General features: G+C 40.0%; 1 protein-coding gene across 19 annotated transcripts in view; it reads right to left on the bottom strand.

Moving 5' to 3' along the window:
* TENM3 (teneurin transmembrane protein 3) overlaps positions 1-27,930 on the bottom strand; it is a 1,270,502-nt gene that overhangs the window by 164,450 nt on the left and 1,078,122 nt on the right. For all 19 annotated transcript variants that reach the window (XM_019422144.2, XM_019422148.2, XM_019422152.2 and 16 more), the window contains one exon: positions 22,748-22,985. In XM_019422144.2, the coding sequence (XP_019277689.1) occupies positions 22,748-22,985 (238 nt within the window). The remainder of the gene's footprint in view (positions 1-22,747; positions 22,986-27,930) is intronic.

Genomic DNA, 27,930 nt, shown 5'->3' with positions numbered 1-27,930 from the left:
GTCTCTCTCTGTCCCCAAAATAAAAATTAAAAACGCTGAAAAAAAAAATTAAAAAAAAAAAAAAAAAAAGAAACCTACATTATAAAAGACCCAAAATTTTCATTTGATGACTTTAAAATCTCCGTTCAAATGTAACACCCTCAACACGGACGTTTGCAAAATTAACTCCCCGGTTTACAAATTTCACTGGCAATTCCGCACACTGGCAAGCACTCTGGATGAGAAGATGGTCACACGCCAAGCAGTAACCTGATCATTTAGATGAGCTTCAAGCAACCTCTTTTTGGGAGGGACCAAACTGTAAATATTTTAGCCCCGTCTGGCTATACCAGCTCACGGCACCAGCCGTAGATAACGTGAGTGCGGCTGCATTCAAAGAAAACTTGACTACGGACGTTGAAATATTAGTTTCATGTAATTTTCCCATGTCTTGAAATATTCTTTTTATTATTATTATTTTTTGAGTCACGTAAAGACACAAAAACCATTCTGAGCTCATGACCAACACAAAAGCAGGTGACAGGCTGGCTTTGACCTGTGTCGTTGGTGCCCTGGTCTGCATTCTCACTGTTTTTTAGGATGGTCCTTGAAGAGTGAGCAAGATGTTCGGCAGCTCAATGCCACTGGAAGCAGCCCGACGATGCACAGGCCCTGCTCTTGGAGAAGGTGATGGGCAGACAGGAGCAAATGGACACTAACTGGTGTCCAACAAGCTTATTCCCTTCAACACGCTTATTACAATCAGTTCTTGTTTATCGACCTGTGTGGCAGGTTAAAATTTTTAAATACTATGCAAAGTGTGTTTTTCCCCTCCTGAAGTTCCCTCCCCCTTTGGGATATAACCAAAACGTGTGATACAGAAATTAAGAGATACAAGTTCCCCTTAGATCAGAAACATTTTCATTTCATTATTCAGGAAGAGGAAAACAGGGAAGGGGTGGATGAAGGCAGGAGATTCGCTGTGTTTCACAGACACAGGCCCTGCTCCTGGCTTCCCCGGTGCCAGAGAAGCAGAGACTAAGGAGCGTATCAGCAGAACCCGAGAGAAGAAGAAACCTGGGCCTTCAATCTGAAACAGAGGCCCGAGGAGGCATCAGGATCTCAAAGAGAACGCAGGGCGCGTGGAGGTATTTCAGCTGTAGAGAGCCTCTCCAAGATTCCTGTGCTTTAGCTTCAATTATAAGAAGTAAAATTACTCCTACTGCTTCTAGAGTAGCTTGGAAATAGCAGAGTGCACCATTGGACCTGAAGAGGCCGCATGGAACAGGATGAAAGCCGTCTCAGCCATGACATGGCCGTCAACAATGAAGGAAGAGAGCGCGAAAACTTCCCGTCTTGCTGGAGACTGAAACATGAGATGTTCCTGCTGTGCTCACAGGATCACATATAACAAGGCAGGGGTAGGACGGGGAGAGACATGGAACCGTCTAAGTTTTTAGGCCTGAGGGCGAGATATAAAATATAAGACAAGAACATATTTAAAAGGCTGTTTATGTAGCCTACTAAGTTGAGGAATAAGAACCATATAGGCATGGCACAAATCGATGATGTGTCTTCTCCCGTTAGAATGTGAGCACCGGGAAATCTTATTCACCTCTGCATTTTCAGACCTTAGAAGGTTCCTGGCACAGGGGCGCCTGGGTGGCTCAGTCGGTTAAATATCCGACTTCAGCTGAGGTCACGATCTCACAGTTCGTGAGTTCGAGCCCCACACTGAGCTCTGCACTGACAGAATCCCTGCTTGGGATTCCCTCTTTCTCTGCCCCTTCCCCACATGCATTCTCTCTTTCTCGAAATAAATAAGTAAACTTAAAAAAAAAAAAGTTCCCTGGCACATAGTAGTTGCTCAGTAAATACTGTAAAATAAATAAAATGGTGACCACTGTGCTGATGGAGGGAGGCTTAGAGAAATTGAGCACCTTGGCCAAATACCTATAGCTAATAAATTGATAATAAAATAAAAGTAAATAAAAGTTGGAAATTATAGGCACCAAAATAAAAATTATCCCTGGAAAATGTGTTATGCCTTTTTTAAAAAAATTATTTTTTTCTTTTTCTTAATGTTTTATTTTGAGAGAGAGAGAGAGAATGAGTGAGCAGGGGAGGTGCAGAGAGAGAGAGAGAGAGAGAGAGAGAGAAGAGAGAGAGAATTCCAAGCAGGCTCTATGCCGTCAGCACAGAGTCCGATGTGGGGCTTCAACCCATGAACTGTGAGATCATGACCCAAGCTGAAACCAAGAGTTGGATGCTCAACCAACTGAGCTACCCAGGCACTCCCTCCCTCGCCAATATTTTTAATGTTTATTTATTTTTGAGAGAGAGAGAGAGAGAAGAAAGGGCAGAGAGAGAGGGAGACACAGAATCCGAAGCAGGCTCCAGGCTCTGAGCTGTCAGCACAGAGCCCAACGTGGGGCTTGAACCCACGGATTGGGAGATCATGACCTGAGCCCAAGTCGGACGCTTTACCAACTGAGACAAGCAGGCACCTCTGAAAATGTGTTATAGCTCTATGCAAAGCGGTCTGGGTCATTTGAAATGGGAAATGGGATTTTGAACCCACACCCATGTGGCCCTAAAGCTTATGATTGTAGCCCCCACCACTGAAAACATGCACCCAGGCACTGTGTGTCAGACAATGAGCTAGATACACGCCAACCTCGAATTAGGCATCTTGCTTTCAATTTCCAAAATTTGAAATATCAAGACATGACGTCCATCTCCTTTGATAACCATGGCAAAGACCTTTCATCAAAAACTATCCTTGAATTGCTATGAAGTTATTATTTTTCATAAAGCGAAATACAGCCTCGAGATATCGCTGACAACCAAGATGTAGTATTCAAAAATACCCTATCCATCAATAATAGTGGAACTGGAGATCTCCATACTTTAAAAGAGTTTCTAATTTACTTATTACGTATGTTTACTTTTGGTGCTGCAAGAGAAACAGCATTTAATTGTATTTTTTTGGCCACTGACTTTAAAACTCAGAAGTACACTTTCCCTTCCTCTGTCTAAATGACTGTCCATATCAAATTAGTGCCCTAGAGATACTATATTTGTGAAATAAATACAGAAACATCATAAAACACTGAAAGAGAAGCCATAGCATGAGTGTATTTTATTTTAAAATCACTGGTCTTTAGTAATTTTAGACGGCTTCCTAGTATGGAAGCACAGAAAAAATGTGTAAAAACTGCTTAAACGGGCGCATTTAGAAACCATTTCAAACAAATGGTATCATGTGCGTGAAGACGATTCCTTTAGGCAAAATTAGGCCTCCGAGTAGGCCTGTTAAACCACACATGGAAGAACTTCTTGGTCACTAACTAGGACCGGCAGAAAAGGTCTTTGTCAACCTATTTTGTGTCGTGTGGGACATGTAAGATTTGGTAAAACAGGTTCAGACATCAACATCAACAATGGCCTTTCCACTGCAATACAGAAAACATCAGACGCTGACGAGAATATATGGGGACTAACGTATCTCTGTAGGCCCAGAATGTCTTTTTACCCGTGTCAAGGTCCAACGCCATGCTTGGTTTATGAGCAGACCCCGTCGAGATGAAATGGACAAACCAAGCCACATGAAATTCAGCCACACGAAAAGTAGACCGTGAGTCTTCTTATGAGAGAATTATTATTATTATTTTTTTTGATCTCATTCTAAGGCACACATTTCTGTGAGTCATTCCAGTCTCTCCCCATCCTGGGACTCTCTGCCAGGTCATATGGCCTTGGGAATCTGCTTCGCACGTACCAAAAATTCTGCAAAAATTACTATCAAAAACATGTGGTTTTGACCCGGCATCCACATGAGGTTTGCAGAATAAAGGGAGAAATTTTCTTGACTTCGCAGACCATATTTGGGAATGAAAAAAGGGGATCCTGTGAGAATATTCCCCATTGTATTCGGCAATAAAGCAGCAGCAGCCGTAGCAGCGTTTTAACACGGAGCGCACCGGGCAGGCTGATTTCGTTCTGATGTTTCTAATGATGCCCTGCGTGACGCCTGCCTCCAGTTCCTCGGCTATTTGTGCCAGCGTTTTCACTCTGGTGATGAACTAGAGAGGCACACTTGAAGAGAGACTATCACAGACTGAGATGAGGAAAATCAATTTCAAAGCCCAAAAGACGGCTGGAGCAGGAAGGTCACTGAACACTAACAGTTGCTTTGTGGCTTTGGAATCTTGAGGGGGATTCTATTTAACAACAACAACAACCGGACGGGAGCCGCGGAAGTGCACCGCGTTATTAACTGTGACGCGCGCGGCAACGAAAACAGAAATGGAAACAATCACTCTGCATTCAGCGCAATTAATAAGCGCTCGTTTCTCTTCTTAAGTTGAAAGATCTGTTTCTTTGTTGGTCTGCCTTCAGACCCACCTTTTCATTTCAGCTTCCACCTCCTGTCCTGGCTTGTATTTCTAGCCGATCTTGTGAGGTATCTTTCTATGGGTCATGTCACAAATTTAAAATTAGTCGGGACAAAGACTGAATGCCCTCATCTTTCCTGCTGTCCCCATTCAGGCCTTTGGGTCACCGTTGGTAACTCTATCCTGTAGGTCTCTCTGAGGGACTTAGGGGTAATTTTCAATTATTCTTCTAGCCTGCCTGTCCTGCCCCCTTCCCCCACCCACCCCCTTGTATCTACCCTGCCAGAGAACCCTGCATTCTTTCCTTTATGGTCTGGTCTGGTCTTTTCTTTTTTCTTTTCTTTCTTCTTTCCCTTCCTTTCTTCCCTCCCTCCCTCCCTCCGTCTCTTTCTTTCTTTCTTTCTTTCTTTCTTTCTTTCTTTCTTTCTTTCTTTCTTTCTTTCTTTTTTCCTTCCCTCCGTCCCTCCGTCCCTCCCTCCCTCCCTCCTTGTCTGTCTGTCTTTTTTTGCTGGGGTTGAAAAGTTCTTTTGAGTTCTTATACCTCAGTTTCCTCTTTTGAACTGATTTGGCAGAGGCAAAGAAGAGACAAAAGTAACATTTTCATTTTAAATTTTCTACTCTCAAATGAAATGTCATGTTTTAAATAGGAAATCTGCACAGTATGCTGAGGTACTGCTATATATCCAGTCACAATTCTTACTGGTTCTCCTCTCAAGCCACTTACAACTGCTTATTATTTATTTTGCTCTGTTTGACTCCATGTCTTAGCAAGTATGCTCTGCTCCTTAGAAATGGCTTACTTTTGATTGAGGTTGTCTTTCAAAACAATAAACTACAAAACACTATCATAAGATTTTTAATGGCAAAATACTCAGGTTTTTAAAGTAAATTTAAATGTGCTTCTCATTGTATTATATTATGTTGTATTGTATTATATTACATTATATTGTATTATATTATATCATGTTATATATCACAGCATATTGGTGCTCATGGAAAGATGCTGATATCAGGTATAAATTAAGTAAGTTGTATTATATAATTAAATCGTAAGCTTACAAGAGTCACTAGGAAATAAAGGGGTTCATACTCGTCTTGTTCAGATTAGTACAGTCATGTTACTCCTGTAGCATCGAGTATGTTTTCATAAGTTGGAAATTACAGGGACGGAAATGAAAAGCATCCTTGGGAAGCATGTTATAGCGTTACTCAAAGTGGCTTGACTCATTTCCTCAATGGGACACTGAGATAGAAAATAAAAGTCCAAAAGAAAGTGTACAACCTCTGAATGACATGTTAGTTAGATCAACTTCATTACTGGTTGTCTTCACAGAGAAGAGGTTTCTTCAATATTTTCCGTTAGAAATCTTTTTAGGGATTTTAACCAACAAAGCCAAGGACTAGAATAAAGAGTGTTGCAGTGTTCAGTTCTATCCCTAAGGCACAGTTGAAACCTTTATTAGGGACATACGCACACCTGGAAAACTATTTCTTTTTGTATATAATCTATTCTGTCTTATGGGGAGAAAGACACTACTGTCCAGGAGATGTTCACACTGCCTTCCTCACTATGTTCTTCGTTGAACAAAGAGAGTAATTGACATCAAACTTAACGTGAGCTGCTTACATAAAACGTCTTGATGTCCTGCTTTCTACTTATGTTTCTAGACAAATCGGTAAAAACTCTTACCTAGAAAAACAGACTGCTTACTTCAAATTAGATGCTCTGATTTCAAAGACAACGTGCCAGTGAGAAGAGAGATTGGCTGTATTTGGTCACATTTACCAAACCTTTTCAGAATCCAAACTTCTCACTTAAGAGCTAAGGGAATTTTAAGGTATCGGTTCCTCTTCCTTCAGGCAAAATATAACTTTCTGGATTTAAGAGGCTTATTAAAGGTCTCACAAGATTTCCTCAACATCAAACGACTCTTCTCAAATGACATTTTCAGATCTAAAGCAAATGAATCCCACACTTATGGATTAAATTTACCTGGAAATATATGAAGGCTAAAATTTACTGAGTTCAAAATAGTTGTAGTCATTGATGATGCCAAAACAATGGGAGGGTTGCCTAGAATTAATTTTAAGATAAAATACTTTTTAAAAACTGTCAGAATATATACAATTTAATTATTGTGTATTATCTTCCTTCCATATTGCCCATTACCACTCATTTAATTGCTTGTCGCCTATAACTGAGAATATATTTATTAAATGCTTCTGGAGTTTTAAAGCAGCCGCTGCTATTTGTTAGCATATATCTGAAACAAATGATATACCTGAACGATGATATTAACCACCATGAGAGCACTCTCAATACTTAAAAATAACCTGGCCTTCATTAGCACAGTCTTTAGAATGTTCACTACCAGATCCTGAATTTTAAGTTCCAAAGCCAACTGGATTATCTGTTAAATGTATATGTAGCATTGTGTTTATAACTAATTAAAAGGCTGAAAAAGCGGTTTACTTAAATGCTGCGCTTTAGAGAACAACGCAGCGAAATACAAGATTGCTGGCGGCTTTCAAACAGAAGACTAAAGAAAACAAAAGCCCATATAGAAAATTACCTGTTCTTATTCAAGGCCGGGTTCCTGCTTGTTTTTCCTACCTTTCAGCAACTGATTCTCAATAGGTATCCAAAGACATCTAGAACAATTACTTACCGTGTTTCAGTACCTAGTTATTTGGAAAGAAATCACCATCAGTCGAGGAGGCTGGCCCCCAGAAGCTCTGTGAGATTGAACTGAGAGACTGCAGAGGCTGTGAATTTTCAGGGAGAAGCCCACCCACACTAGCGTCTGAGTAAGGCTTAGTAAAAGGTGTTCGGCAGTCTCCAATCTTTCCTAAGAGAACAGTTCAATCAGACTGATCACGGTATCATAGGTTTGGGTAGGGCCTGGTGAACTTAGCTAGCCAAGGGCTGGTCCACTAATATGAACAAAATGTACTTAGAGACCATTTCATACATGAAAGCAGCGGTCCTCAAACATCAGCTTGCATCAGAGTCCCTTGGAGGGCTGGTTCTCGGTGGAACCCCCAGCAGTTGATGTTGCCGGCCCAGAGCCCACACTTTGAGAACCGCTACAGTAATGATTCAGTGTTAACTCAAGACTCCCAAGACTCTATAACAAATCAGAAAATCATTCAAAAGATTCCTGTTTAGAAAGTTAATGCTGGTAGCTCACAACAAGCCGTCAACTCCAAACAAACGGAATTTTTACGATACAAGGCTCAGTCCATCTGACCCCAGAATCAAATGGCTTAAACATTTTTCATTGTTCTAGGTCATCTCAATCTTAATTTTTTACTTACAACATCCCCCTTTATGGTACTTCCCTTTCAAATGCATCTAAGTGTTAGGAAATCAGGTCCTTCAGACCTTCTCTTCTCACTGCTACTTTTATCTATCATGTTTATTGAACTTTATCTCTAAATGAGATGTCAGTGGGGTACCTGGGTGACTCAATCGGTTAAGCGTCTGACTTTGGCTCAGGTCATGATCTCACAGCTCGTAAGTTCAAGCCCCGCGTCGGGCTCTGTGCCGACAGCTCAGAGCCTGGAGCCTGCTTCGGATTCTGTGTCTCCCTCTCTCTCTCTCTACCCCTCCTCCGCTCATGCTCTGTCTCTGTCTCAAAAATAAATAAACATTAAAAAAAAATTTTAATGAGATGCCAGTATCTGTTCTCTTTTGCTTGTTTCCTGTACTATCTGTATTTCCGTGTGTGTATGAAACATTCACCAACACACTATCTTATTCCACAAGCACCTTCTTTTGGGGGTTCTCTTTCTGTCTTTCTTGGAACTTAATGCTTGGGTTTGTGAACCACATAGAAGTCGAGCTGATAATTCACCGTGGGTATTTACAATATCCCAAAGGGTTCCCACTTTCTTCATACAGATAATGCCATTTCTCTACCCTTAACCTTTCTGGCTGGAATAGTTTTTATGTATTATTTTTTTCCTCTAAAATCCTGGCTTCAATTTATTACCTGTATTAAAATGTATAGGGGGGGAAAAACTACCTCTCATCCTTTATCTATTAGCAGAGACTTCTGGAAAACTCAGCTCTAAATATTTTTAAGGCACTGTGCACACACACAGATACACATAAATACAACCTCTTTACTGCTTAACACATCTGCTGTATTGAGGAGAGGGAAAAGAAATAAAAACTATTTCCTGCATAAATGCCTTCTCCTTAACTTTTCTTTGAAGCTGCTGGGGACAACAGTGACCATCAAGGTGGTGTTCCTAGCACTGGCCACAGTGGATGCGCTACCCACTCTGACAAAGGTCGTAGCAGGGGTCGCCTCAGAGGTACCAGACAAGGTGACAAAAAATCCTCTTACTGAGGTTCAGAGGGAGCAGAATTCCAGCATATCTGAAAAAAAATCCCATGCTGAATCCTCATTATTATAGTTAAAGAGAAAGTTTTTTTTCTCTCAGTCTTTCCATATTATTTTAAAACATGCTTTCGAGAGTCTAGAAGAGTACTCACCTGGATGAGGAAAGTAAAAAGTATTGAGAGGACTAGGTTTTAATTAATTTCAATAACCACCGTGGTTAGCACGAGTACTTGACGAAAGCTATAACTAAAAATATAAAGCTAGCAAATGGGAGCTAAAAGCTGAAAAGGCTTGCCTCGAGGATGGATATAAAGGGAAACGGTTAAGAAATAATAAAATTTACCTGGAGTGCGTCAATAATAGACTGAACTTCATTATTTGTCTTTTTGCTTTTTGGTAATTTAATCTCTGATAATTTTTAAATAGGGTGAGTTCAGAGTAGATGTATATGCCCGTGTGTGTGTACATGTGTATAAATTTTCTAAGAATTGGCCAGGGCTGGTTCAAAATGGATTCATTACTTTGCCTCTAATATAAAGGTACTATTACTATAAACTTAATTGGAAATGTTTTATAGTAAGTAATATCCTATGCATCCCTGAATTGTAAAAAGAAAATGTTTTAGAGTCCTACTAATTAACATGCCTCTTCTTTGATTACCTTTAAATTAATTATGGTATGCATTTTAAAGAAAATATTTTAAATAAGAAAATTAAACACCCCCCCCAAGTGAGTAATCAACATTAGAATGTAAATTATATATTCTGATGTGAAAACAAAAGAACAAATATGTCATGATTCTAGCTGTGACACAGTGAGTTAGTGAGACCTATAAGCTCCTTCTTCAGGCTGATAGCATGTTGTGGTCTCAAATCTATTACACTTTTGAATTGATGTGCTATTATCTTTGGACAACTTTCACACCAGGAGGTGATCCCAGCAAGAAAAATGTCTTAAATGAAAAGCTTATAAACAAGATACATTTCACCGCTGTTACCTGAATTAATATGAGCTATTAGTGGTTGTACAAAATGTGGTTTGAGACAGAAACTGTTTTTAACATTTTGCCAAAAAATTCTGCAATATGAATGTGTGAATAATTATACATCTTAGCAATTGCCACTGTATCAATTTGTAATTATAATGAGTACGCAAACATGTTCATGGTAAATACAACATTATATGTTCACTGATCTCCGAAAATTGGGAAGAAAAGTTCTAGAATATGAAGGTGATTTGTGCAAAATGTATTTTAGTGAATTCTTTCATATTTACTTTTAGGTCTTAATTGAGAAACGAATCTAATATAACATAAAAAAACTAATTTAATAGAATATAAAATTTAAGCATAACCACACCTTTCAAAAATATATAGGGTTATTATAATAGGAAGCAAAGATTTTTATTATGACTTATTTTAACATAGGTATGTCTATAATCAAGCACAAAATCATGTTACAGTTTGGGAGGTTAGGAACTGAACAACAGGTCAAATATGCAGATTTGTTTCTTTTTCTTTCCTTTTTATCATGATCAAGAAGGCTCCACAGTCTTTGTTTCAAATTTTAGTTATTACAATAGTGCAGCCATACCATCAAAGGCAGAAACCTGTATTAGATATTTTCCTACATGTTTTAAGATTATCAATTATACCTACTGTTGGGAAATGATGTACTAAATATATTAAGATGAAAATGGGAATGAAAAAGAATGCCTTAAAATTCCTATGGGCTATTTGAACAAGATTTCAATTATTAATTCATTTAATTATTGACAGCCGTCTATGGTCTATGCTTAAAAACCTGTTCAGCAAAGTTCTTTCTCTGCAAGTTTGAGAAGGAAGTGTGAGCCAGATAAAGAGGTGAACTTTGATGTTAAGTTTATGACGAATGAAAGAATTTCAGGGTTGTAAGAGATGTTGAAGGTATCTTAGTCAATCAAATATGTGGTAGTGAACATTAAGTAGTAACAAAACAAAACATAAAACAACCATCCCAGAGAGAGGAAAGTGTTTTAAATAAACCTGAGTGAGCACCTATTTACCATGTGCAAAGAAAACACGATCTAATTTTAACTTCACAAAATCCTCACTGCGCGTGTGTTATAAAATCTACTTTTTTTTTTTTTTAAGTAGGCTTCACACTCAGCACAGAGTGCAACGTGGGGCTTGAACTCACAACCCTGAGATTAAGATCTGAGCTGAGGGCAAGAGTCGGACGCCTAACTGACCAAGCCACCAAGGCACCTCCTATATTCTTTTCTTTAAATTGAGTACACTGGGCCGTAATTTGCCAAAGTGTATACAGAGGCAAAACCAGGTCTTTTTAGGCCCTAAAACTTATGTTCTTGACCAGTTACATAATAGAGGAGTAGTTTCTATATGAGCTATGTATCTTAACTCGTGTACAAAACACACTCCAATTTAGGGGTGCCTGGGTGGCTCAGTCGGTTAGGCGCCTGACTTTGGCTCCGGTCATGAACGTGCAGTTCACGAGCTCCAGAGCTCATTGGGCTCTGTGCTGGCAGCTCAGAGCCTGGAGCCTTCTTCTGATTCTGTGTCTCCTCTCTGCCCCTCTCCTGCTTGTGCGCGCGCGCTCTCTCATAAATAAAAATTTAAAAAAATCAAAAACTCCCTTCAATTTGTATTTACCTCCTGTCTAAAGAATAAGAAAGATACTAAGCTTTAATACCATAATGCGGTGATGATGGTGGAGGTGGCCTTCAGTTCGTTGGTGGGAAAGTCACTAACCTCAGTGACGTATCCTGAGAGAAGGAGAAGTGTTCCCCAAGTAACGCTCTCACCTTTCAACTTTTGTGGCTTGTGTGCGATGGGTTAAACACACGATTCTTCATGGTATTTTGAAACGAGTTGTAGAGTGATCCTGAAAATCTTTTTTAACCACATAAAGGTTAGCCAGCTAGCTCATGGCAATGTACCCAAAAGAGTTATAAACCTTCCAAATGAGTTAAACATATAACAAGAAGGGTCCAAATTTGCTGACCGTTTCTGGGATGACAAGTGGCTGTTAGTGTGGCCTGCTACCAAGAGTATATTTTTGGGAAAATTATTAACCTGTCCTTCAAGGTAAAGTAGTATTCAAGAATGAGTAAGAAAGTACCAGTCCTCTAAAGAAACTCTTAGTGCAGACAGGATATTTTTAAAACTCGCATTTGGAAATGTTCCCATCAACATATTATTTTGTTGCCAAGAACAATGACTACCATCTATAACAATTTTTAATTTTCTAAACTGTTGAAAAGTCTGAAAAACATGTATCTTAGTGAGCTTGGTCCTTATTTAAAGATGTAAAAATGGAACAACTTTCTAATTAGTTTGCTAGAACATCAGAGAAAGTAGCCAAATTTCAACAGTTACAGTATGATCCCAGTTGTCTGTGGAATCTAATAAAATTGAACTCATAGAACCAGAGAGAAAAATGGTGGCTGCCAGGGGCTGGGGAGGTGGGGGAGTTGAGGAGAGATGTTTGCCAAAGTGTAGGATAAATAAATGTTTTTGTTTATTTTTGAGGAGAGAGAGAGAGAGAGAGAGAGAGACAGAGACAGACAGTTTTTTTATAAAAAAATTTGGAGACACTACGAGAAGAAAAATAAATTTAGAATTTGGGATCTAGTTGAGAGACACCCCGCTAATTAGTCATGTGACCTCGGGCCGATTACTAAATCTCAATGGGCTTTAAAAGAAGGCAAGATAAGGTTAACTGCAAGATTAACTCCAATTGTGAAATCTGTTCTGGAATAGAGTCCATCTTTCTCAAAAGCAGTCAGAACTTCTCCGCATCTTCTATAACAACCTTGAGTTTTTCAAACTGGTACATGGTAAGACTTTCATAAATACTGGCTGAGTGAGTGAACGCATCCAGGACTCAGTTCATGAAATACCACTGCCCTAGCGCTATCTCAGATCATGTCTTCCCCATTGGTTCACCGTTACTTTTTCCGAAAGCAAGTTCTGTCTTTGAAAATTTACTTCATAGTTTAATTCCTGTAGGAAGTCACCCCAATTAAATAGGGACTACACTGATCACTCTCATGATCAAAAAATACCTATCTCCAAAGGTGAAAAGGCTATGTCATTGTTCACAAACTTTATCAACATGTCCATTCTTGTTAGCTGTCACTGCCTTTTCTTCACCAAGCCTTTACTGCCTTTGTAGTTGTCACTTACCTGTGTAAATATGGAATCAATTACTTTTCTCTTCAGTGGGGAGTGTAAGAAAATAAAGAAAAAGCAAAGAAGCTAAAGTGCCAGGTACTTTGCAATGACATTTCAATGAATCCTTCTAAAATCTTTGAGAAGTCCATCAAAACCCATTTTATGACAAAATAAACAAGATAAAAATAAATGAGTAATCGCCCAAGGTGACACAGCTAATTGGATGTTAAGATTTTAACACAGATTTGTCTGTCCCCAAACCCACGCTTTTTCCCACTGCTCCGTGACCAGGAAGGAGCACTATGACATCAGTGCAGGATGTGACTGGGGCACGATGATTTCTGGTGGTAGTATTTTAAGTGGTTCAGATGCTACGAAATCATAAAGAGGTTCATGGCAGAATCAGAGGGGTTATCAACAGAAGTTATTAAGCTTAGCTGGTTAATTGCATGTCCAAGAATGTAATCTTGTGGGCTCCAAGGAAAGGGTTCTAAGAATGGTATAACAGAAAACAGACTTGGGACGCCTGAGGGGTTCAGTTGGTTAACCGTCTGGCTTCGGATCAGGTCCTGAGCTCGCGGTCCGTGAGTTCGAGCCCCGCGTCAGGCTCTGTGCTGACAGCTCAGAGCCTGGAGCCTGCTTCGGATTCTGTGTCTCCCTCTCTCTCTGCCCCTCCCCCGATCACACTCTGTTTCCTCTCTCTCAAAAGTAGATAAACATTAAAAAAAATGGGAAAGAGAAAAGAAAACAGACTTTATCCCAGGTCTGACGGAAGAAATAGAGAAGACAAAAACTATGTCAAGGGAAAAATGAAGAGACACTAGAAACAATAAGCAATTCTCTTTTGAGAGGGTGCTTATTAACTGGTGATAAAACCAGAGGATGAAACTTGAGAGCACAACACAGCTTCAAAACTGGACAGAAATGAATTCTAGGAAAAAGATAGAAGCTCTATGTAATAGTGATGTCAGGCTGAGATAAAACACACACGTGCATACACAGAGCATGCACACACACACAAGGATCAACCCATTTTCACAGACAATATTAGTGAAGGTAGAAGGATTTAAAAACCTCACAAAACAGTGGCTGAAGAACGGGAAGTGACTTGCCTCAAAGTGAATAGGTCAGATTCAGAGAAAGATAAGAACTAAATCCCAGTCATTAGTTATGACCAGAGTAACGGCGTGCGTGACCTTCTACTTTGATCCTGTTCGGAGAAGGGGCTAGAAATGTGTTAGAAGTAATTAAGAATTCATTTTCCTAGGTACTATGGAAATGAAGGTTATCATGTATGAATATTTTATACAGATTGCTGGTTATCCAAAACCAAACATTATCAGAGGGTACCGTAATTGCAATTTGTGGGAAATTATGCTTTCAGAAAATCACTTAAGGCCTATAGCAAATAATTAATGCATACTTTCTTGGTGTTTTAATTGCTATTATAAAGAAACTGGTTCACCTCAATTAAACAAAATAACATGCCTACTCTCTTGTACAGTATCTTCATCATGCTCGAAAGACACCTAAAGCTTTAAATACCTTAAGTAAGACTGAGGTCTAACTTCTGACACATGTGGAGACAATGCTTCCATCAAGGATTTTACTGATTCATTCCAAACATTTACTACTTTAGGTTCATTAAATGTCTCAAGAATATGAAGAGTTGCCTTTCATCATAATTTAAAGATTTTTTTTTTCTTTCCAGGAACAAAATTAACAGCCTTGGGGTTCCTACCTGCAAAAATTCACCCACTTATGGGGCGCCTGGGTGGCTCAGTCAGTTGAGCGTCCAACTTCGGCTCAGGTCATGATCTCTAGGCCTGTGAGTTCAAGCTCCAAATCGGGCTCTGTGCTGACAGCTCAGAGCCTGGAGCCTGCTTCGGATTCTGTCTCCTTCTATCTCTGCCCCTCCCCCACTTGTGCTCTGTCTCTCAAAAATCAATAAATGTAAAAAAAAATAAAAAAAAATTCACCCACTTTTTGTTGAATGACATGAATAATGAAAAAAAAAAAAGCAAGAGATTTTATTCTGATAAAATTATGGCTGTAAGCTTAACCCAACTACCATAAGAAGATAAAGTAGACATACCTGTTCCAGTTAAGATACTTTTCTTATCCGTTGGAGAGAGGAGAGCTACTTGGTGATAAATGATATTCGTTCAAGTGTTAACTAATTAGGTTAATTTATCCCATGCAGTGCTTGCTATTATTATCATTATTTGGTCATATTTTAAAAACATTTATGGAGTACCTATCATTTGCCAGGTACTTTACTTACATTATTTCATTTAAAAGTCACAACACCCTTTTTAGCAAGTATTATTATGGCATGGGCAATTGACCTGTAAGGTTTAAATAATTTGTTGATGATTATATAGATCATTTAAATGAAGGATCTGGGATTAAAAACCCAGTCTGACTGCAAAGCAGTCAGTTGTGATGCTAAACTGTGTTTGTATCTGGGTTTATGGATACAGTTGGACAAGACGGACAGATTGGATGACATCCCCTATCCTATCTGCGAACAGATATATTCTTAATTTGCTTTTCTCTTTGAGTCCTGCATCTTTTGAAAATGTTTGTGCAAAAGTCCTGACCCGTGACACCAGGGGCCCAACACTTGCATCCTGCTGGTGGGGCTCCACCTGATCTTAGGGCTGATAAAGACATGACTGAGAAATTGAAGGAGGAGGAGCTGACACTCCCCGCCTCCCTCCACCCCCCCATCTCCCACCTGCAGGGTTTAGCCGGAGTGTTCCTGCTCTCACACAGCGAGGCTTCAAGGCAGAGTATGATGAAGCTGTTTGAGACGTTTTCTGCCCACCTCCCATCAAGTGATGAATGGAAAAAGAAATTGTGGTTTATATACACAATGGAATACTACTTGGCAAAGAGAAGGAATGAAATCTGGCCTTTTGTAGCAACGTGGATGGAACTGGAGAGTATGATGCTAAGTGAAATAAATCATACAGAGAAAGACAGATACCATGTGTTTTCACTCTTAATGTGGATCCTGAGACACTTAACAGAAGACCATGGGGGAGGGGAAGGAGAAAAAAGTTAGAGAGGGAGGGAGGCAAACCATAAGAGACTCTTAAAAACTGAGAACAAACTGAGGGTTGATGGGGGGTGGGAGGGACGGAAGGGTGGGTGATGGGTATTGAGGAGGGCACCTGTTGGGATGAGCACTGGGTGTTGTATGGAAACCAACTGGACAATAAATTTCATTTAAAAAAAAAAAGAAGAAGAGGAAGAGAAAAAGCCTGCTGTTGTAAATGTTGGAGCCCCTCTCCTGCCCCGTCTCCTTGGATCCTCTGGTATGCTCTGCTCAAAAATGACGGAGCCTTGGGGCGCCTGGGTGGCTCAGTCGGTCGAGCATCCGACTTCGGCTCAGGTCTCGATCTCGCGGTCTGTGAGTTCGAGCCCCGCGTGGGGCTCTGGGCTGATGGCTCAGAGCCTGGAGCCTGTTTCACATTCTGTGTCTCCCTCTCTCTCTGCCCCTCCCCCGTTCATGCTCTGTCTCTCTCTGTCTCAAAAAAAATAAATAAACGTTTAAAAAAAAAAAAAAAATGACGGAGCCTTCATACTCAATGCCAGGTTTTTGCTACAGATTAGATCTTTGGTAAAACCATTTTGAGCCCCCAAAAATGATGTTTAAAAATAAAACTACTAGGTTTTATTCAGGAATATATATCAATATTGACTTCTGGGAATGACCTTCACCTTACAGCTACTGTCAACTCACAGCCTACTCTTCCATCTTGATTATTGGCATGACGTGTGGTAGCCAAGCAAGTTGAGGTGGCAGCATTATAATTAGTTAATAATCATCACATTTAAACAATCATGCTTTTGCTTTCACTTATCTTAGTAAATCGACTCCTAGCTCATGCTTTATTTTCGAATGAGGTCTCTATTTCTGTATAGAAGAAAGAAGAGTTTTGGAAACCAAATTGTAACACTGCTGGAGACACAGTAGTTCACTGTGTATTTTTTTTTAAGAGAGAGAGAGAGCGAGCATGTGAGCTGGGGAGAGGGTCTGGGGGGAGAGAGAGAGAATCTTTTGTTTTTTAAATGTTTATTTATTTTTGAGAGAGAGAGAGAGAGAGAGAGAGAGAGAGGGTGAGTGGGGGAGGGGCAGGGAGAGAGGGAGACGCAGAATCCGAAGCAGGCTCCAGGCTCTGAGCTGTCAGCACAGAGCCCGATGTGGGGCTCGAACTCATGGACTGCGAGATCACGACCTGAGCCGAGGTCAGATGCCCAACCGACCGAGTCACCCAAGCACCCCTACATTCGAACTTCTTGAACAAAATCTCAGTCAATACATTGGCTTCAATACACGGTCCCTCTTGTCATCTTGATATTGTGAGAAGAGAACAAAAACAAATATTTGACGTATTATTTTAAGAGCTACACACCTGAAGGAAAACAGAAGGTGTGAAGGGGCTGACAAAGGGTTAACGATCTGCTAGAAGTTGGTGTAGAAACCAGAAAAGTTCAAGTTGAGAGTCAACCAATGGCTGCTCCAACCACTAGCTGTTTTTCCACCACCTCTCTCATTTGGTCTCTTTTTCTTATCTGAGCTATAAGAGAATATGGGCTCACAAGCAACTTTACTCTTGGGAACACAATTTCGTCGGTAACAGTAGGTCCCTGTGTGTCCAGGGCAGTCTCAGTTTACGCCTGTAAAATTTCTAGTGCAATTGCCCTTAAAAACCTTTCACTCTCAAACTGTCTGCTTTGATGATAAATTGTATGGTCACCGCGGAGCTTAGACACTGAATTAGGACAAGAGCGTTCGCAACTTCCCTCCTCTCACAGAGACAAGTCTTTACGCCCCAAATTGAAATGAGCCTTCCATACAAACACCACCTGGCAAATCCTTTTACATCATACCTCCTTCTTCCTACTACTCTGAGAAACACACGCACGTCCCCTTTATGGGCCTTTTAAGAAACGGTGTAAGTTGGGGCACCTGGGTGGGTCATATCCACTGAGCGTCCAACTCTCGGTATCGGCTCAGGTCAGGATCTCAGGTTTTGTGAGCCCTGCGTCGGGCTCTGTACTGACAGCGTGGAGCCTGCTTGGGATTCTCTCTTTCCCCCGCCCACCCTGGTCCCTCCCCCGCTTGCACTGTCTCCCTCTCTCAAAATAAATAGATAAACATAAAAACAAAAGAGAGACTGTAAGTTAGCAAAGGTGAAACCTTTCGAGAGATCTAGAATCCAGCTGACTTTTACTATTCATTAGGATATAATTTTAGATGAGGTTATCGGCTTTTTTATTGTTGTTGTTGTTGTTTGTTCATTTTTAGCAAACAGAGACGGTGAGGCCCTCAACCAAAGGTTAAGAATTTCTTAGCCTAGGCCCAGATCCAACGTTGAGTAACCCTAGCTTCTTCATTTTTGTATCTCTTTCAATGGGCTGTGATGGTTTCCTTTTCCCCCCAGGTGCCCGTGGGTAACCCCAGACTACCTTTAACAAAAGGATACGGTATCAGTCCATAATCTTAAGTCAGAGGATTACCCTCCCAGGAATATTTTACTTAACGCTGTATCCGTAATTATGGAGGATCGAACTACTTACCATCTTGCTAAAGGTAGCGGGTCACAAGCCCACAGGTGATGGTACCATTTTTCACCTGGGAAAGCTTTCCCTGGTAGGATAAGGCCACCACGTGTAGACCGCTGCCTGGATTTCTAATAGGAAAGGCTGACTGATACCTGACGCTTGTATGAGTGTCTTGCCTTTCCCTAGAACCATTCACAGTGAGGGCGCCTGGGTGGCGCAGTCGGTTAAGCGTCCGACTTCAGCCAGGTCACGATCTCCCGGTCCGTGAGTTCGAGCCCCGCGTCAGGCTCTGGGCTGATGGCTCGGAGCCTGGAGCCTGTTTCCGATTCTGTGTCTCCCTCTCTCTCTCTGACCCTCCCCCGTTCATGCTCTGTCTCTCTCTGTCCCCCCCCAAAAAAAAAAAAAAGTTGAAAAAAAAAGAAAAAAAAAAAGAACCATTCACATTGAGGATAAAAGGGGGGAAGAAAGGGAGAATATCTTAATTTAGTAATACTTCTGCTTAGGTATTTTTTAAGAAACTGTAGCAGCTGATCTCACATTAGAGCAGCCCGGGACATTTAAATATTTAAATAAAAAGTGCAATAATAAAGAGGTAATTTAATAGGCAATTTCATACATTAATAATTAGCAAAGCATTAGTGAACTACAAGGTAAAGAGCTATGGGAACATAACTAATGAACTATCAATGCCAAAGTAGACTTCATAGTAAAACAAGACTTTAATAAATCTTTTATTAAATGGCTACAAATGAACCATTTTGTTAACGTCTAATAGGTAACTACTAAGCTACTTAATTCACATATATAAATGAAGACCTTGCAGGCAATTAACTTCACAATTGCTGAAGGTCAGGGCTCCCGATGCGAGTTACCGTACTACACCTTTAAGGGCTGCTGCTGTACTGGGTCAAGTCCTAGCCTTTCCTCCTCGGCTCTACAATGTGTTAGCAGCCATTATCATGCGCTGAGGCAGCTGAAGTATAAAATAAACAAGGCATGAGGAATACACTAGCAAATGCCCAGAACTGAATCCTACAAAGTGTAAGAAATAGTGAGTGCAAAGAAAAGGAATCCTGAAGGAAAACTCTAAGCGAGGATGGGTATTTACGCATGGGCGGTGACTGCTTTTTACTGGAGACGAGGAGAAACTAAGGAAATGCTGATAAATTGCAAACGCTTGTCTGGGTCTGGATGTGACTCTAGGAGATCTGAAACTCACTAGAGATTATAGACCAGAACCGCTCTATTTACTGAGGAGGAACGTACAGTACACAATAATATCGATTGTCTCCAGCAGCAGCAAATGTTAAATTCATTAGAGAAAGGAAATAAGCATTGTTATGGAAGCAAGAAACTGCTGGTAAAAAAAAAATGCTTTTTAATAAATCAGTACAGAAGCTGCATGGAAACAGGACAAGGTGGAGAATCTCTGATGTCTTCTCCACCAACTCATATGGACTAAGTCTACAAATTACGGAGAGTTTCATGGGTTATTACATGCCAATTTGCAAGCGGTAATTATCAATGCATGCTGGCAGGAGAAAGGGGGAGGAGACAAAACAGATTCTTACACACCCATAACTGAATTTCATGCTCTGTAACTGACATCCTTTAAACGACAGTTTCAGAAAAGTGAGAATCCGTAAAATGAGTATACGTGTAAACAGAAGTAATTGGCAAAGACGAAACTGTGCTCCAGATTAAAAACGAGTCAATGGCAGACCCACGTCTGGATGAAGTTGTTAATGTAGCTGAAACTGAACCTGAGAATCATACTCGATAGGGAACCTTAACTAAGAAAGGAAAAATCAATGACAGATAAGACTGGTTCTTCACCTCAAGAGCTCCAACCAAGTGAGACTATTAAAGAAACCACAGCAGGTCAGGACAGTGTGAGATTTTCACATCACTGCTTAGGTTGATACACTGCGTCTGTGCAAAGCTGAAATACCATTTTCTTTTGATTAGCAATCTTATAAGATGTGGACCTCTGCAAATGAGAAGGTGACAAAACTGGACAACAGACTGAAATTTTTTTCAGCATGATATACGATGTTTTGATTCATTACTCTATATATTTCTATGTTAGTGAGATGCTATCAACTGGCAGATTTTCTTCCTGTGTCAATTCACAAAACTGTATAATGTAATGCTGTTTGATGGGTCACTCATGGCATTGCTTTGAAATGGAATTTCAAACGGTATTGCTTTGAGATCATCCTGAGAGTGATTTTTTTAGATGGTCTGAATATGGGAGAAATCAGCTACGATGGGTTGTCCTCTAAACAGCTACTTTCTTTCCTAACTTCCCACCAAAAAGGAACAAACTCATTAGTACATACGAGGAATAATAAGAATGCACCTTATCTTTCCCCCAAAGTATTCCGAATATCTTCACGAGAAGACTTGGCTTCAAAGAATCCCAACTCTCCTACTGGCACAGTTTTGGAGGCTTCTGTGCCACGCGACATCCCTACCACTAAACACGTTTCTGCTGACTTAACTTGACACATTTCATACATATTTGTCAAAACAATTATTGTTAACTACAATGCAATTATCCATATTCAATTTGATGACTCAACTGGAAAATTACTTTTTTCCTAATAAAATTTTTCCAAATGACAACAGTGAATCAGTGTTGATTAGTTGTTCAGTGCGTGCTAATTAATTACACGGGGTAAATTTAGTTCTGTGCTAATAACCGCAGGGGGAAAAAATTTTGTAGACACGACTCTTGTTATAAGTGAAGAAATTTCCTTCCTGCCTACTTCTTCTGTACTTTCTCTTTCTAATCTATCCCGGACGAGCGTTCAATAATACAAAATAAACAATAAAAGCCAACTACTCTTGCCTGACGCTACAGGTGAAAAGACCGGAGTTCTTTGGAACCTTGGTCCTAGGTCAAGAGTAAAGGAAAAGAAAAAGGTTTGTACTGTTAACTTATTTAACTGTGAGGACCTCCGGATAGCTCATTCTCATAGCAGACTTGGTTTAGATCATGCATTTAATGGCCAAAAAAAAAAAAAAAATCCCAATTTATTCACTACGAAACCTATTTCTTTATCCAGAAGCTAATTTAAATGCTGACATTAGCCAGGGGCTCTATGGGGCAAGGCATTTTGGGGGGATATTCCCGGGGGTCTGGAGTCCTCCGTTTTCTGGCTTTCGTGTGGTGATGATTCTTTCTCTCTGAGCCTGATGGAAGTTCACGGCAGCAAAGAAATAAATACTGATAGGAATGTCAGGGGAACTTTGTCACCAAGCTGTCAATAGGAGGCCAGTGAGGTAGGACGCCGTATTCTCTTGTGTAAATACACGGCGTAAAGAACACAGGGCCTGGCCAAAGAAGGGACAAATTTTTGTGCCCGGAGATATTGACAAAGTCAACGGATTAATTCAAAACAGCTCTTCCTGATCTATGCTTTTGTAGGAGTGGTTTGCTACCTGTGGGCCAACCTGTGTTAAGTAATAATTTCAGAACCTCACTGAACACCTGTACGTGTGCAGAGGAAGGGCACTCAGCTGGAGACGCCTCTGGAAGACAAGATGGTGAAGCCTGTAGGCCATCGTACAGAAAGGGGGCAAAATTATTTCAGGAGTTAGAGATATCAGTTCATTGTAAGGAAAAATCTTACCGTCGAATATTACTGTCTAAGAACGAACGGGATGTCTTGGGCAGTCATGCTGGAAGGAACTGTAGACAATAGGTCCTATCCTCTTTCTGTTGCGAGAGACTAAAATATCCTTAACAGATGCTCATCTGACTATTACACCTAGGAATCCACTATGGTTTTATGATGTAATGGACACGACGTAGCCTGTAAAAGTAGGGACGTCTAGAACTAAGTATATGCTACACATGTTCACTACATCACCCTCTATACAGAATTGAGGGTCACCTTTTACATCTCTGACTTTTTCTTGACATGCCTGCTAACGTGTAAATAAGAAAGAAAAAAAAAACCCGCAGTAAGGAGGAGTTTTACTGAGGCCATTGACTCTTGTCTCTGACACAATGTGTGAAAAGGACAGGAAAGTTCACGGGCCCAGCGACTAAAAAATGGCTGGTAACCTGGCCCTGCTCCCACACAGCACAGAGGTATGCTAACTTTTTTTTAGCAAGAAAAGGGTTAGACTAGTTTACCTGTAAATGTTCAATGTTAAAACAACACAGTCTGTTGACTACTCTAGAATATCGATGCATGCAGATACGCTGTGCGGCCCTAACGATCAGATAATCTGCGAGTCTCCCACAGAGGAGTTACCTGCTTTCCAGTGGTACATTACTGCCAAGGACCCAGCTGTCCTGCAGCTGGACGGACTCGGGTGTGGTTTGCAGCTCGGCGGGCAAAGCAGCCGGCGGGGCCGGACTCTGGTTCCTTCTATTGGTCAGGGAGTTTCTGTTGAGAGAAGTGATGGACGGATGGTGCTGTGCGGGGTGCTGCTTATGGGGTGGTGGCAGAGGCGGAAGGGTGGGCTGGCCTTGGTTGTTTGCAGGTTGCTCTGAAAAAAAGAAAAGGAAACTCATTCTATATATGAGTACATGTACATATGTGTGTGTGTGTGTGTGTGTGTACATACACATCTACACACACCACCAATGTCTTGGGGATCCACTACAGATGAATTAGAATTAAAATCTGCATTTAAACCCATATCCTAATCAATTTGCATATTATTCTATTAAGCGGGTGTTCAGTGACATTCTCTAAGAGCGAGTTTACCCTTGATACACGGAGTACTAATTAATATACAACAGATGGTAAAATTGGTTTTGGTTTTAATTTGTTTCAGATTTTTTTTCATCTGGTTTTATTAACACCTACAGAAAACAGCGTCTGACAGCTCCCCTAATGTGCCTTTAGACTTCAGCTTTTTTTAACAAACCGACCCTGAAATTAAATGGGTAATTTCGGTTGAACACAAAGGTTTTCGAAATGCATATAATCCCTATAATTATTTAATGGAGGTTTTTTTTAAGCTTTATTTAACTGCAATAAATTATTACAAGCTAGCTGCTAAACAGCAGCAGACTAGTTTAGTGCATTTCAAATAAGCCAGACCTGCCTTATGATCCGCTAAAAGACGCTAAGTATTCTTTAGCAGAAGGTCACTCTGTGAAGCAGATGTTGTTTCATGGATATTTAACAGACTGAATCACATCTGATTACAACGTCAGAAGACTCATATACTTAATGACCGTTACATCCATTAGAACACACACAGAACAGATTTGCCAATTTCACAGTACGCCGTATAACTACATCTTGGAGTAAGTCGTAGGTGACCAGGGCGACTCATGCCATTGTGTCACTGGTACAAATATTTTGCTCTCAACCACAATCATAAGGGATCCAGCAACTTCAAACTATAAACACAACGGTAGGCTGTGACCAAAGAAACATTCCCTAAAACTAGGAAGTCATAAGGTAAAATTGACAAACCAACGTAACACGAGACTGACTTTTCAATCTCATTACCTGCCTTCGGACATGCTAGAATTCACAAATACTACATTTTAACAAACAGACAGAGGACTCCTTAATTTAATGCTAAACTTATTATGGTTCCATACATGTAAGATGTCAATTTTTGACTAAATGCAGTTCAAAGTGCAATATAATTTTAAAGTGATGTATTAAATCATGCTATTAATATAAATGCACCTATTAAAAAAGAATAGGAAACACAGGGACTATCTTTCATCTGCAGTGTGAACGCCAGCAGAAATTGTTATGCCAAATAGAGTCTAACACTATAATTGTGAATGCATGAAATGAATTCTTGATATGTAATAGCTTGAATATATCTTATACCCTCTTTACAGGGTATAAGAATTAAAATAACTCCTCCCATCGCATATAATATCTGTAAATACTGCATATTTCTAATGGCCTCTAACAATCCATATAATACCATTTAACAACTAATAATTTCTTACTCTTGAAATGGAGAGAGAAAACCCCTGAATATATGAAATAAGGTTCTTTCTTGCATGTTCTCCGTTCCCAAGGATCCCCATCCTAGAAATTACAGAAATCTTGCTTGGTCCATTGTTTTGATGCTCATGAAAAATTAAGATTATCTATATCTCAGTTAAATTGAAAGTACTCCTGGAGGAGGGGCACCTGGGTGGCTCAGTCAATTGAGCAACTGACTCTTGATTTCAGCTCAGGTCATGATCCCAGAGTCATGGGATTGAGCCCCGTGTCGGGTTCCATGCTAAGCGCTGAGCAAAGAGCCTACTTAAGATTCTCGCTCTGTCTTTCTCTCCTTCTGCTCCTCTTCCCTGCTCTCTCTCTCTCTCTCAAATTAAAAGAAAAGAAATTACTCTTGGAGGAAATGCGAGGGCTAAACTAACACATATAGTTTTAATTGTGATAGGAAAAAAGAAACAGTTTAAAATTCAAAGATTTATTATTCAGGTATCATATAGTTAATTAGCTTTGTCTTCCGCAGCATTAGGGCATATGATTAGAATCTCTACAGATGTCTTTAAGGAGCATTTCAAAAGCTGCTTTTATAACTATATATATATATATATATATATATATATATATATATATATGTGTGTGTGTGTGTGTGTGTGTGTGTATATATATATATGTATATATATATATATATTTAACAATAATATATAACAATATATAACAATATATAATAGCATATATATATTTAACAACAAGCCAAGGGCCTTAACTAGGTTGGTATCAGTACAATGGAAACAAAGAAAAGAGGAAACATTTCAAAGGGAAACATATTAGGATTATGTCTAAAAAGAAGTACAGGGATGTGTCAAATGACTCCATATTTTTAAGCATGGCTCCATGGAAGAATGGAATTATACGACACATATGATATACAAATTATATATTGGATATTATGCTAACTAGAGGAGAGAGCAGTGTATATAGCAGTCAATTCCGAATTTAATTTCTAACTCTGCCAGGCATCATCATAGTGAGCCTCAGTTTTCTCATCTGTGATGTGGGGAAATAATATTGTCCCACCTAGGTATTTAATGATTCAGCGAAATGCACTCATTCATTCATTAATTCACCCACTTAGCCATTCATCCCACAAACATTTATCAAGCCTCTATGTTCCAAAGATATGCTAAGCCAATAACAAGTGAAAGTACTGGGTAATGGTAAAGCATCATGGATATTAAAATTGTTGTTGAAAACTACATGATTTTAAGATATGTTATCATTATCATGTATTTAAATATGTTGAATTTAAGATTCTTAAACGGTGAGACAAAACTTCCATTTCAGGCTTCAAAAATAACGAGTACTACTCTGGCTTTCTCTACGTTCACGCATTCACTTGGCAAGTATTTATCGGGAATTTACAATGAACAAGACATCACGCAAAGCTCCATGGCCCTTTCAATGGCCTACCCAGGTTATTTCAGCCAAGTGTGTTCTGTCTGCTGGGACCTCTTTTGATCTGACTACATAATCATGAGGCCCGCCTATAAAACAAATCCAGGTCATGAAAGCCGGACTCAATCTAAAATCTGGTGCGAGAGAATAAATGCAGAGCCTGAGTGAGATGGGATGGATGAACAGACATTTACGATTCTGCGGAAGCCCGCAGACAGGGGCCAAATCCGAGGATTCACGTGGAGGGGAATACCACCTCTAGAGATTTGGGCTTACAGGTTGCAAGAAGCAGCCAAAGTATGAATCTATACCGACTTATTCAAGACAGAACAAATTTATAAAGTATAACAGGATAAAGTAAAATTTAACATAGCCGGAAAGGAAGAGAGAATAAAAGAAAATCAAGTAGGAGAGATAAGATAAAGCCAGACCTAAAGCTAGTGGACAAAACGCCTGCCGTATAGTTCTGTACATTTTCAGAGAAGGATACAAATCTGGCTCTCAATTATTTATCTAGTTGCTCACACAAAAAGGGAAACGTGATCACTTCCACGATTTGGAGTGTTTTTAAGACCGCAGAGTTTGTTTAAGGAAAGCATAACTATTACTGAAAACAGAGAAAATATTCTTTTTAAGCACTCACAGGAAGAAAAACTGAATATCCATAGAAAATTTTATGACCTGGGTTCAAAATCGACACAAATGAAATAACAGGGTCTAGATTTGGAGACGAGCACTTAGAGTCTAACACAAGGGGTCAGATCCACTAGAACAACCACAACGTCAACTGCAGCGTTTGCTTTAAGCTGATCCATTGATACAGGCTTTGCACTCATTTGAGACAGTTTTGGACAGAACGACTCTGGAGTTCTAGAAGGGACAATAGGACCTCCCAGAGGGAGGTCCTGAGACATAGGTCTCAACATGTCATTTTCCTTCTTGGAAACTCCAAATGGCTTCCTAGTATCTGTAAAACATCAAACTAACTCTAAAGGTGTATGTCCTAGGGTTGTCTGGGTGGCTCAGTCGGTTAAGCGTCCAACTTTGGGTCAAGTCATGATCTCGCAGTCCGTGAGTTTGAGCCCCACATCGGGCTCTGTGCTGACAGCTCAGAGCCTGGAGCCTGCTGTGGATTCTGTGTCCCCCCTCTCTGTCTACCTCTCCCCCGTTCATACTCTGCCCTGCTCTGTCTCTCAGAAATAAATAAATGTGAAAAAAAAAAAAAAATAAAGGTGTATGTCCTATTTCTTCAGTTAGTCCTCAAAATATTTTTGCAAATGTTTCCCCCATGAACCCTCCTCATGTATCTTCTCTGAGTCTTATATTATCTGTGCCTTTTCACAGCTTGTTTCCAAATCCCCTATTATAATTAATTTTATAGGTCTCGTGTCTCCTGTTAGACTCTCTATGGGCAGGATTCACATTGAATTCACCTTGGAACCCGCATGGGGCCCAAGGACCACAGGGGGATGGACGTGTGGTCAACAAATATTTATTCACTCAAGTACACACCTGTTGAATGAATAATCATTCATTCAACTTGTGAAGAATTCAATGAAGAGAATGTCTAAGTGGTAAAAAGCTGAGCCTGCCCATAGTGTCTTTAACTGCAAGGTAATTTGCAACCTGCCCTATTTCCTTAACTCAATTCTGACATCCTGAAAGGCAGGGACTCTAACTTAAATTTCTTTGGACTTTTCAATATCTTCACTCAGTCTTGTACTTCAAAGGCTCCTAGAAATGTGCAGACTGGCGACAATTACGCAATCAGACCACTTTGGGGGCTCATCTCCTAAGGGCAGGGAGCCATGTTATCCACTCCAGACATCGGGTTTTAGGAATATTTCTTTGGAACCATAGCAGAGGCTGCAATATTCAAAATCTACCTTGTAAGGTGTGAAAATAATGGCAAGATTACATAAAAGTACACACAAATATAGAAAAAATAACATGTAAGATCTGAAACAATCTATAAAATGTATGTTTTTTCAGCTAACCATAGTTATGTCTTCCTTGTATCTTAAAGCTTTTGATTAGAAATGTTCCAAATTACGTATTTT

This window comes from Panthera pardus, unplaced genomic scaffold (assembly GCF_024362965.1).
Source record: "Panthera pardus isolate Hobbes unplaced genomic scaffold, ASM2436296v1 HiC_scaffold_13, whole genome shotgun sequence".
Classification (NCBI taxonomy): Eukaryota; Metazoa; Chordata; class Mammalia; order Carnivora; family Felidae; genus Panthera; species Panthera pardus.
The sequence above is the reverse complement of the archived record's forward strand: the minus strand, read 5'-3'. Positions and strand labels throughout refer to the sequence as shown.